General features: G+C 32.5%; 1 protein-coding gene across 2 annotated transcripts in view; it reads right to left on the bottom strand.

Moving 5' to 3' along the window:
• The window catches only part of LOC130899149 (fasciclin-3), a 285,955-nt gene extending 273,810 nt beyond the window's left edge, over positions 1 to 12,145 (bottom strand). Inside the window, exon 1 of one of the 2 annotated variants that reach the window (XM_057808943.1) lies at positions 11,841 to 12,145. In XM_057808943.1, the coding sequence (XP_057664926.1) occupies positions 11,841 to 11,886 (46 nt within the window). In that variant the 5' untranslated portion in view covers positions 11,887 to 12,145. The remainder of the gene's footprint in view (positions 1 to 11,840) is intronic. The other variant, XM_057808944.1, reaches the window with a different exon arrangement.
• Between the last annotated feature and the right edge of the window lie 2,627 nt (positions 12,146 to 14,772).

Raw genomic sequence — 14,772 nt, 5'->3', positions numbered from 1 at the left:
TTCAAAGAAGTCGTTTTCAATATTTGCATTTAATGAAAATGTCGTTTAGTTTCAGCTGCTTGTAGTAGAGGTTCACAATTTTGTATTTAATGCATGTTACGAGGGCCGATTTTTTTTTCAACCTCCAATCGCTCCGTGCAGACACTACGCGGGGAAAATAAAAGCTACTGCGAAGCTCTCGCACTAAACGCTCCGCCATTACGTTGGCGTCAGACGGCGTTGTGCTACAGCCACGTAAATAATTTCGACGTGTGATTCGTTTCCTACGGTCTGAAGGTCCTAGTGATGCAGAAATCCATCGGAGAATGAATCGTATACATGGGGAAAACTTCATGAGTGATGGTGTCGAAAGTTCGTTTCAGATGACCTGGTTCAACGAGTTGACAGATTCACCATTACTGCTTTGTCTACGGAATATCCAGAATTCAAAGTCTGTTTTGAACTCTAAAAAACGGTCCTCGTGTAACTTGTTTCTCAAATATTAATATAATTGTCGATGGTTCGAACGCAAATAGTCATATTTCAATATTTCAAATCCACAAAATAGTGTTTTATCGAGTACAAGTATGATAAAACATGATTTTTAACGTTTTATGATTCACGAGACACCATTCAGAATAAATATCATGCCACGTCTGTTTAGTGAATCAGGGGAATGGTGAAAAATAACACCTTGTGTGTTTATATATTCGTCTTATTCGTCTTTCTCATATTTTTAACGGCACGAACGCGACTTGAATGTAAAATGGGGATTTTTATTTATCTCACAACTATTCCTCTCTTAAGAATTGCAAGATAAAACCAGAATTACGATTCTAGTTTGATTTTTAATGGATTTCGCCACTAGTGTACGTCTGGTTTGGAATGTGAATTGGAAATATTTGCTAAACGTATCGCAAAACTGCCAATATGTATTTCGGACTGAATAGATTATCAAGAAAACGATTATCAAAAAGATTTTAGTAAAATATACGCAATGTTTTGAGTTTTTAATGAAACGCTATTAACAACACTCTAATTAAGTAAATTGACTATTTTAAACAACACAATAAACTACTAAGCGCTTAGCTTGGTCAAAAAACATACATATAAGTGAAATAAATGACATTCTTGGATATAAATTGATCTACTTTTTCAATTACACTCCGAGAAAGTCTAATGGCATCAACAATTTTATTATAGAAACATCGCCAGTTAAATGACTAGTTTTAAGTAATTGTTTCGCCTTTAATTAAATTATTTTCTCATTATTGGTCTCATGATCAACATTTTCCATGTTTTATTGACGAAATTTACGCAAAATAAGTCGGGTTAATCCCTATCCTCTAGAAATAACTTTTCCATCAAAATAACGCACCTTCACACGTTTAAAATAAGGATTATCTTTTTGGCGACACTGTTTTTGACAGTTCAAGTGTGAATCGTGACTAATGTCATTGTCAAACTGTTCAGGTTGGTTAGGTTAGGTTCAGTTTGGTTTATAATTTTATCATGAATCGACTTACGAACGAACAACGCTTGCAAATTATTGAATTTTACTATCGAAATTCATGCTCGGTTAAAAGAGGGCATCGCGCACTTCTTCCAATTTATGGGCAGTTTAGTCGGCCTACTGAGGGAACCATTCGGAAGCTTGTGATTAAATTTCGTACCCAGTTTACACTATTGGACATTAAAACACGTAAGCATACAGTGAGAACCGAAGAAAATATATGACCCTGTAATGTCGATTCGCAGTAATTGGGCCTCTGTTTCGCGAAAGGGTTTGGGTGTAAAACCCCCATAAGATACGGCTGGTGCAGGAATTGAAGCCACACGATCTCTCACGTGGTAAATGGGCGCTGGCAAAGTTGGAGGGAGATCAACTTTATGATCGAAAAATTATGTTGAGCGACGAAGCTCATTTCTGATTGAATGGATACGTCAACAAGTAAAATTGCCGCATCTGGAGTAAAAACCAGTCAGAAGCATTGCAAGCGCTAACAATACATCCCGAAAAAGTCACTGTTTGATGTGGATTATGGACCGGTGGCATCATATTCAAAAGCGACGATAACCGGAACGTTACTGTGTATGGCGAATGCCACCTTGTGATGATTGACGATTTTTTTGCCTAAAATGGAAGAATTGTTTCAACAGGACGGTGCCACATGCCATACAGCAAGCGAAACAATGGTCAATTTGAGAAACGCCTTCGGTGAACAGTTGATCTCACGTTTGGGGCACAAATGTGCCACCTAGATCGTATGATTTAACACCTTTGGACTATTTCTTATGGGGCCATGTTAAAGCTAATGTCTACAGGGATAAACCAGGAACGATTAACGCACTGGAAGCCAATATTGAAGCATTTATTCATGAAATACCGGCCGATATGTTGGAGAAAGTGTGCCAAAATTGGACCTAGCGCATGGACTATCTAATGCGGAACCGCTGCCGACATTTGCATGAAATCATCTTCAAACCTTAATTTATACTGATCGTTCTATCGATAGCACATAGATAGAACACCCACCATAAAGCCGTGATTCAGTCCCGTCCGACAATTTTTTGTTCGCAAAGCTGAAGGCCTACTTGAGGGTGATATATTTAACAGCGACAATGAAATTAAACAGGCGATTGTAGAAAGATTTTGAATCAAAAGATGAATCGTGGAAATCAAGGGAGAATATATTGAAAAAAAATCATAGTTTTGTTAGGTAGATACCATTAATAAGATGATATACGTTTACACAAAATTTCTTCTGCAATTTCTGCGGATATGCAGTCAAAACTTCCTCATTTCGATTAGTGTTTGTTTAACTATTTTTACTTCACAAACTTGAGTAATCGTAGTGAAATTAGCAACGTCTTCTGATCTTGTTAAACAACGTCCTGACCTAGATATCTTTAATACCGAACTACCCACCCACGACTGTGTCAATTCCATCAACAAAAAAAGTCGATAAAAACCGTATTTCTATTTCTTTGACGAACCGTCAAATTACTAGAAAGTATAACAACGACATTCATTTTACCGCTCTATTACCATAAAAGAAGAAAAATTTTATTTTAAGGTCAGCGGAAGTAGTTAAAGAACCGTTCGCGACAACAGACTTGAACTTGAACAATGCCAACTTGGTTTGTTGCACTTGTTTCATTTCGAATTAATTCGGACTGAATTATTATACTTATTCCATCTGAAAAATTGTTAGTAAAAGATTATGAAAGTACTTTCACCTTTTGGAAAAGATAAGTACTAAAAAATTATAATTTATAAGTTAGTAGACTGAAATACGAATGTCCGGGTACGAATTTTTAGAAATTGATCTTTTAGACCTCGATTTTTTAATGAATCGATTCATCAGGTTGCGATTCGAATCGATTTGACAATCGATCTTTTTTGACAGATTTCGCCATCTTGCCACATCCGTGTTTTATTGTTGTAACCTTCAAAATGATGTAAATGCAGTAAGTAAGTGTTTTATATATTCCATAATTTTATTTAAAATCATGCCCTACAACCAAGGAAAGATTGTTACCAAATATAGATGCTTTGCTATAGAAAATCTTGTATAGATTGTGTAAAAAGGATGATCGCGTTCAAACTTGGATCCCGTGCTTCAGGAGCGATACCTAAAGTTGAATATGGCTTATCAGATTATAATTTTAAAATATAATGCAAACGAGTTATTAATTAGAGCACCAGCAAAAGCTACAAATTCATTGCAAAAACACATTAAAAATTTGATACAACGATCATAGTATTTACCCAGATAAATCTGCAAAAGGTAGAACCGCCATTATAATAGAGGAATCCATATTACATCATAAGGACCTGGATTACCAAACATTTTAACATTCGTTAAAATCAAAGTCTGCCAAGACATTCTATAAAGACTTTCTGGATAGTCATGGATTAATAGAGGATTTCAAAACAAAACACACCCACTAGGGATCTAGACTGACAACAACTAAAGACAAGATTCCTGATCATAGTTTAGGAATGTATTCGCACGAGCTGGAGGATATTTTCATTATTTTAAAGAGGACGCGCGATGTCGTCCCGTGGCGATCTATTGTGACTAAGAGAGAAGACAGCTCCGGTTCCTTCCACCCTGTACAATTTTTTTTAACACGTTGAGCACTGGTGCGGTCTATAGGCATGCAACTGAACTTTCCCCACAGCCCAAAGCGTTCGTATGGACTGCATGACTCATTTTTGTTTCAAAACTTCTCCACGACTCATGAGACCGTATTTAAATGTGTTCTATAGTTTGGATGAATTATCCTAGGTGCTTAAAATACACTAGGTTTTTAGTTTGTATTTTTTTGAAATTTTTTTCTATATTATAATCATTTTCTTTGCCATTAGAACATTTCAAAGGTATTATCTTATAGATACTCTATAAAATTGATCTTTCAAAATTTCCCAACAGTGTTTTTTGTTCATTCTATTCCAATTAATAATTGTTAAATTTTTGATAGGCTTTAAGCAACTTTATGCTATTAATTCTTGAAACACCGTTTAATATGTTCTTTTCTCAGAAACTAAAATGAAATAGTACGAATTCAGACTATGAAATTAGTACCTAGTAACAGTTATAACAAAAAATGTAAAAACCGTTACATTTCAAGAAAGACCACGGTACATTCGAACAAAGATTGTTATTCGAAACAGTAGCGTACTTGTTTGTTGTAATTGGACTATCAGGGCCGGACTAATGTCCATGGCACGCCTACCATGCATCCTTTCAATCCGATTTCGAACAAACAGTCGGACGAATGTCTGAGAGGGAAATGATCCCACGACTACGATCTTGCAATATCCGCGGTATTGTAGTGTGTTTTTGTTATTATATTGGCAATAAGAGGTTATTGAAGAACTGGATACTTCTGATAAATCGACTACAAATACCTGATCTGGAATTAAATGTCAAAAGTATACTACATACATCTAAAATCTGCATTTTCCTTTGTTCTCCATGACATTTATCTGGTTTTCTTCATCTTCCTCTTCTAAACAAAGTCTCATCGCTACTAATTCGAGGTGGCCGAAAATATTGGAATATTTAGCGCACGGGACCTGTCGCGATTTCAATTGAATCGTATGGAACTCACCTCTTCCGATCCGTTTTTTGAAGCAATCCTCCTAAAACATCCATCCATACTCTTGCTGGAACGAAAAAGCTCGCGTTCGCGTTTGGTGCCGAGCGTCTACGGAGGAGGAAACAAAAGACAAACACTCGGAACATCCCGTGCTTACTCCCGCCAAACTTCAATAAACAAAAGCATCAGGAGCTCCATCTATGGCAGGAAAAAATGCTGGTCTACATGCACTAGTTCGAATAGTTAGATAGTACCAGCAGTTTGGACGCATTGCTTAGACAATTACTTGTGAAGATCTACTGATAGTATTTAGAGTTATCATAAATAGTCCATTAAGAGGAAAGCTTTTCGCAAAATTCGCCATATTTTCTAGTGAAACGAAGATTTACGAAGAACGTTTTATTATCAACCTCTGAGCGCTTTGTGCAGACACTACACGTGCAAAAGAAAGCGGTAGGCGACTGCAAAGCTCTCGCACTAGACAATCCGCCATTGTTGACATTCAGACGTCAGTCGGCGTTGTGCTACAGCCACGTAAACATGTCCGCCACTATTGATATTCCCGCCAAGTGTGATCCGTTTTTTACAGGCTGAAGGCGATAGTTCTGCAGCATTTACGAAAAAATTGGAGCTGTGGATAATAAGTTTGTAAAAATAATAACTTTGACACGTTTCTCACTTTTAAAATTACGTGTTTTGCTGATGAAATAGAAATAAGGAAAGGTCTTATTAATAATCATTTGAAAAGTCTATGGAAGCAATTCTTGTTTTACTTTAAAGATCTTGATATGTCCAAGTATGAATCGATTAGAAACCCGTTTGTGATTGAAAAATATGACGACAACAGAGCGGGAAATGATAATTGACTTATCTAGTGATAGCACATTAAAGCAGGTGTTTCAAGACGAAAATTTCGTACATTTGATAGACTTTTGGATATTTGAAAGATTGATGCCAAATTGGTATCGAAAAAACCATACAAACTTGTTGTAAAAACTGGCTATAACTGACAATGTTTTTAAAAACGTTATTTTGTAAGTTTGGAGAACATTCTTGAGATTTTAACCCACCAATTAAACAGACGTACCATCCTCCAGTTCTCGCCTTACTACTCATGAGGGTATAAATGTTATTTGGGAGAAATAACATCTTTGGTAGATGTAATATCAATACCATTACTTTCCTCGTGCACCTCGTAAGTATATATATATAAATAATATATGAATCATCAATTTTTCACGTAGTTCATATTTTATTTATTCATTATTAGTATTCCCTAAAGCCACAAACACTTTATGTATAACGCGATCTATAAAAAGGAAAATCTTGTAAAACAAGGCGAATTAAATCAAAGTAAGGATCTCGGATTATTCGCCCTTAACATACTTTTTAAGCAGTTTTAAATTCATTATTACGTCTTCTTTATCTCCCCTTTTTTTATCAACTTTCAGTATTTGCGTCACAACTTCTCTTATTTCGAATAAAAACCCTATTTACGTCCCTTAATGTGTTCTTTTAGTTGATGTAAAGTGAAAAAACCGACGCTTTATATGAACGTCACTGACAATGACAGTGACATTAGGTAGAAACTCTGATTTACGCTTTTTCAATGGACATTTCTTGTAAAAAACTTAATCAAGGACGGCGCTACTAATTTCAAAGAATCAGGGAAACCAATCGCAAAAGACGATTCATTATCCGCCACATAACTTCAAACAAAAACTTTTTTGAACAGTCAAAACATCGAATTAATGGATTAACATTTTTAAGGTGTTTTATCCTAGGTCCTAGATTTTCCGTGGCCAGTTTCAATTCTACGTGAGTTAAAAAAAAGCAAAATGTTCAGTAAAATAAAAGCTAAATTTTAGTTACAAAAAAATTCTTTCGTTGGTCCAATAGTTTTTGAGATATTTTGAAAAAATAACGTTTTTTTTTTAAATCGAAAAAAAAATTTCACTTTAAACAATTTTTTTCAAAATATACGTGTTCCAAACCATTCAAACTTTTGGAAAAGTGTTGTTAGGCCTTAAACAAAAATAATTTAACATGGGCTACGATTAATTCTAATTTTATTTTGCCGCACATGGTTTAATTTTTTTTTTTTTTTTTCAAATTCGAGTTACTTAACTTATTTTCGTCATAACTCGCTTAATTTTCTTGCTAGACGGTTTTATAAAAGCTCATTTTAAAGGTCTGCAAAAGTACTTTAAAAATGTTTATTACAATTTTTTAAGAAAAATTGATCGTTTTTCCGTTATTTGAGCTCAAACCTCTGAATAAATTTACGAAAAAGAAAAATTGGCTTTCAGTGACTCATAAGTAGATGCATATTATTTAAAAAATTTAATCTAAACTGACTAATTTCTTTGTTTTTTTATAAGCTTTAATTTTGATAAGAATAAATTTTTCCAAAAAATGCGTAACTTTCCAGTTTTTCGCGAAAAAATGTTGAAAAACGTGTTTTTTTTTAATTTTCAATCGCGAATAACTCAGAAATTATTGAGTTGAATAAAAAACTTCATTCCACATTTTCTTCATAAAATTCAATTCTCTATCGATTTCCGGTGTTATTTTGAAACTTTAAATTTCCACCCCGAGTAAGGGTGGCATTCACCTCTGGGGTAGAAGCATACATTAGCAACAAATCAGGTTTGTTATTTGCATCATTTTTAAGCTTCTGTCAAAATTTAAAACTAAGGTCTTTAAAATTGCGTGAAGATTTGCTTGGTTCACTGTACAATTCGATTTTTTTTCCATTATCAAAGATTACGTGATTCTATTGAAATGCAAAACAATTTCTTATATTTTGTACTTATTCGCAGTTGCTTTAAGACGTAAAAGTGTAATCAACTAATGTGTAAAACAGTCCTAACTGAAAAGAACTCGTTAAAAGCACATAAATCACTGTTCCTCCAACTTGTCATTATGCCTAATGTTTATGCACACATGTAACAGAATTTGACAACCTCTGCTCACTGACAGAACGCTTTTACGGCGATTAACGTGTAGTTGAAAATAATGAATAAGGGCGGATTCCATCGTTAAAAGTAATTAGTATTCACTTCTATCTACCCCTCATCTATAAGTCGTGGAGTTTCTTTTTTCATAAAATCTTTATTTCAATGTCAACTGTTAATTATTTCTTCGGTGTTTATGATTGTAGTTTAGTCCCGATTAGCCCTGTGAGACGCGACAACAAGCTTTGATTTATACTTTTCGAACCAATACATCTTTTTGTGAAAGTTCCAGTACAAATTGTTTTCGTTCTCGCAAATACAGACTAGTAAGAATTAATCGCAAGTCTACATAGTCTAGGCAAAAGTAACCGTTCCATAGCTCGTAGTACATGAAAAAATATGCATCCAGAATTATCTTTGGCAACAAAACACCTTCAAATAACTGTTTATTCGTATAGACGTGGGGTTTCTTTTTTCATAAAATCTTTATTTCAATGTCAACTGTTAATTATTTCTTCGGTGTTTATGATTGTAGTTTAGTCCCGATTAGTAGCCCTGTGAGACGCGACAACAAGCTTTGATTTATACTTTTCGAACCAATACATCCTTTTTGTGAAAGTTCTAGTACAAATTGTTTTCGTTCTCGCAAATACAGACTAGTAAGAATTAATCGCAAGTCTACATAGTCTAGGCAAAAGTAACCGTTCCATAGCTCGTAGTACATGAAAAAATATGCATCCAGAATTATCTTTGGCAACAAAACACCTTCAAATAACTGTTTATTCGTATAGACGTGGAGTTTCTTTCTTCATAAAATCTTTATTTCAATGTCAACTGTTAATTATTTCTTCGGTGTTTATGATTGTAGTTTAGTCCCGATTAGTAGCCCTGTGAGACGCGACAACAAGCTTTGATTTATACCTTTCGAACCAATACATCCTTTTTGTGAAAGTTCCAGTACAAATTGTTTTCGTTATCGCAAATACAGACTTGTAAGTATTCAAGTTCAAGTAAGTTCAAATAACTTTTTATTTGTTTTGTTTTCTTCGATGGTTTCCTTAGAATAAACATCGCAATTTCCCTTAATCTGTTTTCTATGATTATCATTTAAATACAACAAAACATCCAATGCAGTTAACCACAATTATACTTTTCAATCGAACCTCGTATCTATTTGTGGTTTCAACAACAGTTTATAATAATTTGAATATACAATATCCTCATTAAATCTCATGCTTTCGTAACGAATTTTATTCGTAGAAATCTTTTGGTTGAAAAGATATTTTAATGAATAATTTAAATTTGCCGCGAGGATTCTTTCCAATAATGCAGTTGAGGTTATGATGGTTATTTTTACATTTAAATTCAAAAAGCTAGAAGTCAATCAAATTGTTGCGGCTTTCATTTTCAATTCAATTAAACAGAAGCTTGTGTGAATCATTGTGCTGATAATTAATTTCACATTAATTTGATTCGGATGTATGAAAGACATTTTTTACATGGAGAAGTACCGACAGTTAAACAAAGAGGAACTGAATTTCTCGATTAGGATCACATAAAACAAAATTTCAAGCTTTATGCAATTGGTGTGACAATTATAATAAGATACGAATCCCACATCGAGTCTTCATTGATCATAGTTTCATTACCTTATCAAAGATATCATTATTATTATCAAAGTACTTGATAATAATTTCCATACTGATAAATATAGTCCTAAAAAAATTAATTAGGAATTCGCTGGATTAATTTACATAAATTTCTTCCACCCATCAAATCAGGCGTGCCACATGGCACTTGTGTCTTTGCAGTAGACAGCAATCTTCAGGTAGCCACAAATAAACTTCAAGACTACCTCAACATCCTTGGAAAATGGTTTACCAATGGCGATTAGAGGTTAGCTCGAATAAAAACGAATTCAAGTACTTGGGTCTAATTCTGAACTCAAAACTAATATAGAAATCCCATATAAAGTCAAAAAACCCAAATTAAAATCAAGATCAAACAAGTGCAGGGGTTTCTCAAAAAAGATCCAGACTAGACCTTTGGTATCCAACTGTGGGGCTGTTCAAAGCTTTCAAAAAATATGACAGATGACCCAAAAGTGTAACAGTAAATGTCACTTCCGCTTTTGAAAGTTGACAGATATAAAATGCACGTCAATAAGACATGAATATCTCTAAAAATTGGGCAGAAATGCCTTGTTAGGTCTGGGCGGTTCTGGGGCAGCTTTTCCTATGAAGTAAGACCCCATGTGTACAACGATATTTCGTGCATATTCTACAAACTGGTCCCAAAAGGTTCTTTCTTTAAACAAAGATAATATTTCATACAGATCCAGCTTGTTGAAGTATTTGGAATATTTAAAGCGTCATATTATTATTATAACTAGCGTCTTGTCCAATCGATTTATTATATAACAAAAATAATCATCTGAACTCCTCATATGTCAGTGCGAATCATTGGAAAAGGCTACTTAAAACCAGAAGACTACCTTCCAGGTGGGTAGTTCATCTACAGGATCACAATGAGTCAAAGCATTCAAATCCTATCTTATTTAATCTAAAGTTTAAGTAGCATTCAAATCCTAGCTAGCTTCAAATCTAATAGATTCAATTGATCTAATTGAATTTGAAACACGTTATAGCTATAGAGATATTGAAACATCTGCTTTCCAGTTCAATTTTCTTCATAATTTTATATATTTCTAACATAATTAAACAATGAGACACAATAAAAACATACTTTATAATTATTTAGTCGATTTAAATAACGCTACGTTTGCAATAGAATGAGGTCAATACTGAATAAATTCGTATTCAAGGCATTCATAGTTCGAAGATAACTTCCCACTGAGTCACTGACCAGTTCAATTTTTCTTCTATTGGTAGCATTGAAATATAAAACAGTATTACATGAAACAGTTTCAACGTTTTTATTTTATATAAAATGTTTGTAATTATTTATAGGAATTAGTAAACACTGAAGTTATTTAACAGAATCTGTCGTTAGGATACAACGTAAAAAAATTCGTTTTTCATTGTAAATTTGGCGAAACTTGTAGTGTTTATATCCACTCCAGATAAAATATCGATCAAAAATGTTTTAGTAACTAGTAGTTAAATGTTATAATACCCATCACTATTGGAATCAAGCTTTTTTTTAGGTTAAATTCATATTTTTTTGACGTATTTATATAATACGACGACAAAAAATAAAAGAATTAACACACAGTTCTGATTTGAATCCCATAGGAATATTCTGAATGAAACAGTTCATTACAAACAATTCTATTAGAATACAAAAGTATTTTCCAAACAATTTATCATATTTTTTTTAATTCATTTCATTTAATTCCGAAATAAATCAAAATTATAATTATTTAATTTGTATAACAAGTAATATTTTCAAAGCCGGTACTGCCTATTCACTTATATCTAGTCGGCCTTTTAATTTTTCAAACCTAATTAAAATAAAAATAATTTATACCTGTTTTGATGATTTGTTGAATTATACAAAACTTTTATAATACTACCTGTAGAGTATAGAATTTCTATTTATAACGTGCTTACAACTAAAAAGCATAAATAATGTATTTCAAAGTTTTGCAAGCCGTGTTTAACACCCATGGTCACAAATTATGGTAACTATTAATTTATAATTAGTAGCAAAACTAATTTAAAAATAGTTTTTATGCAATTAAACGAACAGCTATTTTATTATAGCACAAAAACTGAAATTTTAACTTTGTAAATAAGCATTTTACATAATATACAGTCAATGATGTCTACCTACCTTGCATTAGGCCGAAGACAAAGATTATAACAAGCCCCGTCTTCATCTTGAAAACCTGTTCTAGAAGGTGTATGTAGAAACTATAGAGAAAGTATTTAGTAACTATGTAGAAGCACAAAATACAATTGCTATTAATATTTTTCACATGAAAAAACTCTCCGATCACTTTATCTAACACCGTTTTCACTTTTTACAAACAATTGAAAAATGGAAAACGCGTCACTCGGAAAAAACAGGTGGGTGCGCGCCGTTCGGCAGGTAAGACCTACGTCACTTCGATACAGTACGATTTGAACTGAGTTTCTGAAATTCCAAACAACTCCTGAGTCGCGGGAAAGTCTTGAATAAACAGCGTTGTCATATTGCACCGTTTCTAACTCAATTCAAATACTCTTTTAAACCGTGATGAAGTAGTAATTCTATACCAAGGTTTTAATATTAGTATTGTTTATATTTATAAATTTTCTACTTTACTAGGGCAGAAAGTTTGATTCTACTGCACGTCATCATGTTCGAGGTGCAACATCACAGTTTAGAGCTCTCATGTGCAATTTTACTAATGTACGAATCTTTATCATTTTAACTCGAAATAAGTGCAAAATATGCAAACTTTCGACCGAGTTTGTATAATCAAAAAGTATTTTCTTTTCCCTTAAATTTTTAAAATTCTATATCGAGTAGTTTCCATTCATTTTAAGTTGAAGGACAATCTGGCATCATCGCTAGGATTATCGGTTGAGTTCGTCAGGTGTCGATTTTTTATCACATTTTATTCTAATTGTTTTAATAAACTGATAACCTTGAATTGTGACAGGCGTGATCTAAAAAAATGCAATTTCGTGTTTAATTCAAAAAAAGTTGTACGATAACAAAAAGATAACAGCTGTGATATTTAGAATGTATAGTTTGAGATCCCGGCATAGGTAGATAACCGTACAGATACAGGTACTGCATCGGTTATATAAGGGACGGACTCAGATATACTTGTACTAAAATAGTGTAGACTGGAAAACATGTTTTTTCAAATAGAGGCTTAAATTGAAACTCAAATAATTGAATTTTTGAAATTGACATAATTTTACAATATTAACTGACTGATTTTTAAAAAATTTTAAGTATTTTGTATATTTCTTGTTAAATGAGTACTACAACTCTAAAGCTAGTTAATTTTCAATAATTTATACCCTCAACATATATTTCAAGATAAAATAATTGATAATTTAATTAATTAAAATAACAACCCTGAATATGGCAAGAGCGTCTACAAGATATTGGGAAAATGAAAATACCACAGTAAAGTTTTGTAGTTTGAATTTATTCGAGGATGTAGAAACTGAATACGTTTTGTATGTTTGCAGTAGAAAATCACATATTAACCATAAAGTTTCCAACAGGAAACTCACAAAACTTATTATTAAATGCAGTGGCGGTTAGTTTGTTACCAAGGGGCGGTAGGTGTCTTCATTTTAACGCAAAACTTCGTTTCTGAGAGAGAATATATGAATGGGGAATTAGAAAATCGTTAAAACTTATCAATAACAAAAATATTATCTAATAAACGATCTATATTGCCTAAATTATTGAGCAAATTTTAGAAATTTTAAATTCACAAAAATTAAAATTACCACATAATATAGACTATGATATTTTTCAAAGATTCTGCAATTAACAATGAAAAAAATTGAACTTGTTTAAATTTTCTAGCCTCTTCATTCATAACATTTTCCAATTGCAACTCAATACTTCTAGTTATGCAATACACTATATATTAGAATGTTATAAGAATTGCCTACCTTCAAGTAAAACTTCTGTTTGTTTAAGCATATTTTAGAAATTTCAAATTCACAAAAATTAAAATTACCTCACAATATATACTATAATATTTTTCCAAGATTCTGCAATTAACATAGAAAAAAATTTAAACTTATTTAGATTTTGTAGCCTCTCTAACCATAACATTTTCCAATTGCAACTCAATACTTTTAGGTATGCAATATACTATATATTAGAACGTTATAAGAATTGCCTACCTTCAAGTAAAACTTCTAAGTAAAACTTCTGTTTTAGGATAAACTCAACTGTAATTAATACTCATGAGAGCATCAATCAAAAATGATATTTTCATTTTTGTGAATTTGAAAATTCAACAGAATTTTCAAGTAAACTAGATGAATTACTAGCTTTAATACTTATGCAATACACCAAACAATTTTTGATAACTAAATGAGATAACTTCACTTCAATGTAAGCTAATAGGCTTTTCGAGTACATAGCTGTTCAGTTAACTCATATTTCTGATAATGGGAAAAAGAACCAACGTTTTTGTAGCTTTTGTTAATTAAATAATGTTAAAATGGTAAAATTGAAGAATTTCGCATCCTATTTGCTATGCAACACAATATACAATTATGTTTTATTGATTTATGGGGTTGGATGTATGAATTTAGCAGATAAAATCAAACTACGTTTTAAAAAACCAGGTAATTCAAAATGTTGGTATTCATATTTAATACTTGTTTATGTTTTTTTTTTATTTAAGGATAACATTGCTTTGCGAAAAATTATGATCCTGCATCAGATGTATCACTTATCAGCTGATTGCTGATCTTAGCCCAGAACGAGATTTTGAATTTTTGAACGTCGTATGTGATTTTCACTTGAAATTTAAAATTTATTACTTTAGTTTCGTACGTTAATTTTCAACTTAATAGTTTTTCCATGTTAATACACTTTTATTTAGTTGTAAAATACAAACAAAAATACAACCTGACAGTTGATTGCATTTACTCAGGATACATTAGAATAGAAAAGATCCTAACTTATGGCTTGATCCGTTTACTCTGTTCAGTTTCCAAACATAGTTTCCGAAAACTGAGAAAATGTGACTTGGAACAAGAAGGTGGTTGATCACTGCTTGGAACGAATGACATGC

Source organism: Diorhabda carinulata, chromosome 10 (assembly GCF_026250575.1).
Source record: "Diorhabda carinulata isolate Delta chromosome 10, icDioCari1.1, whole genome shotgun sequence".
NCBI lineage: Eukaryota > Metazoa > Arthropoda > Insecta > Coleoptera > Chrysomelidae > Diorhabda > Diorhabda carinulata.
This window is presented reverse-complemented; position numbering and strand designations above follow the sequence as displayed.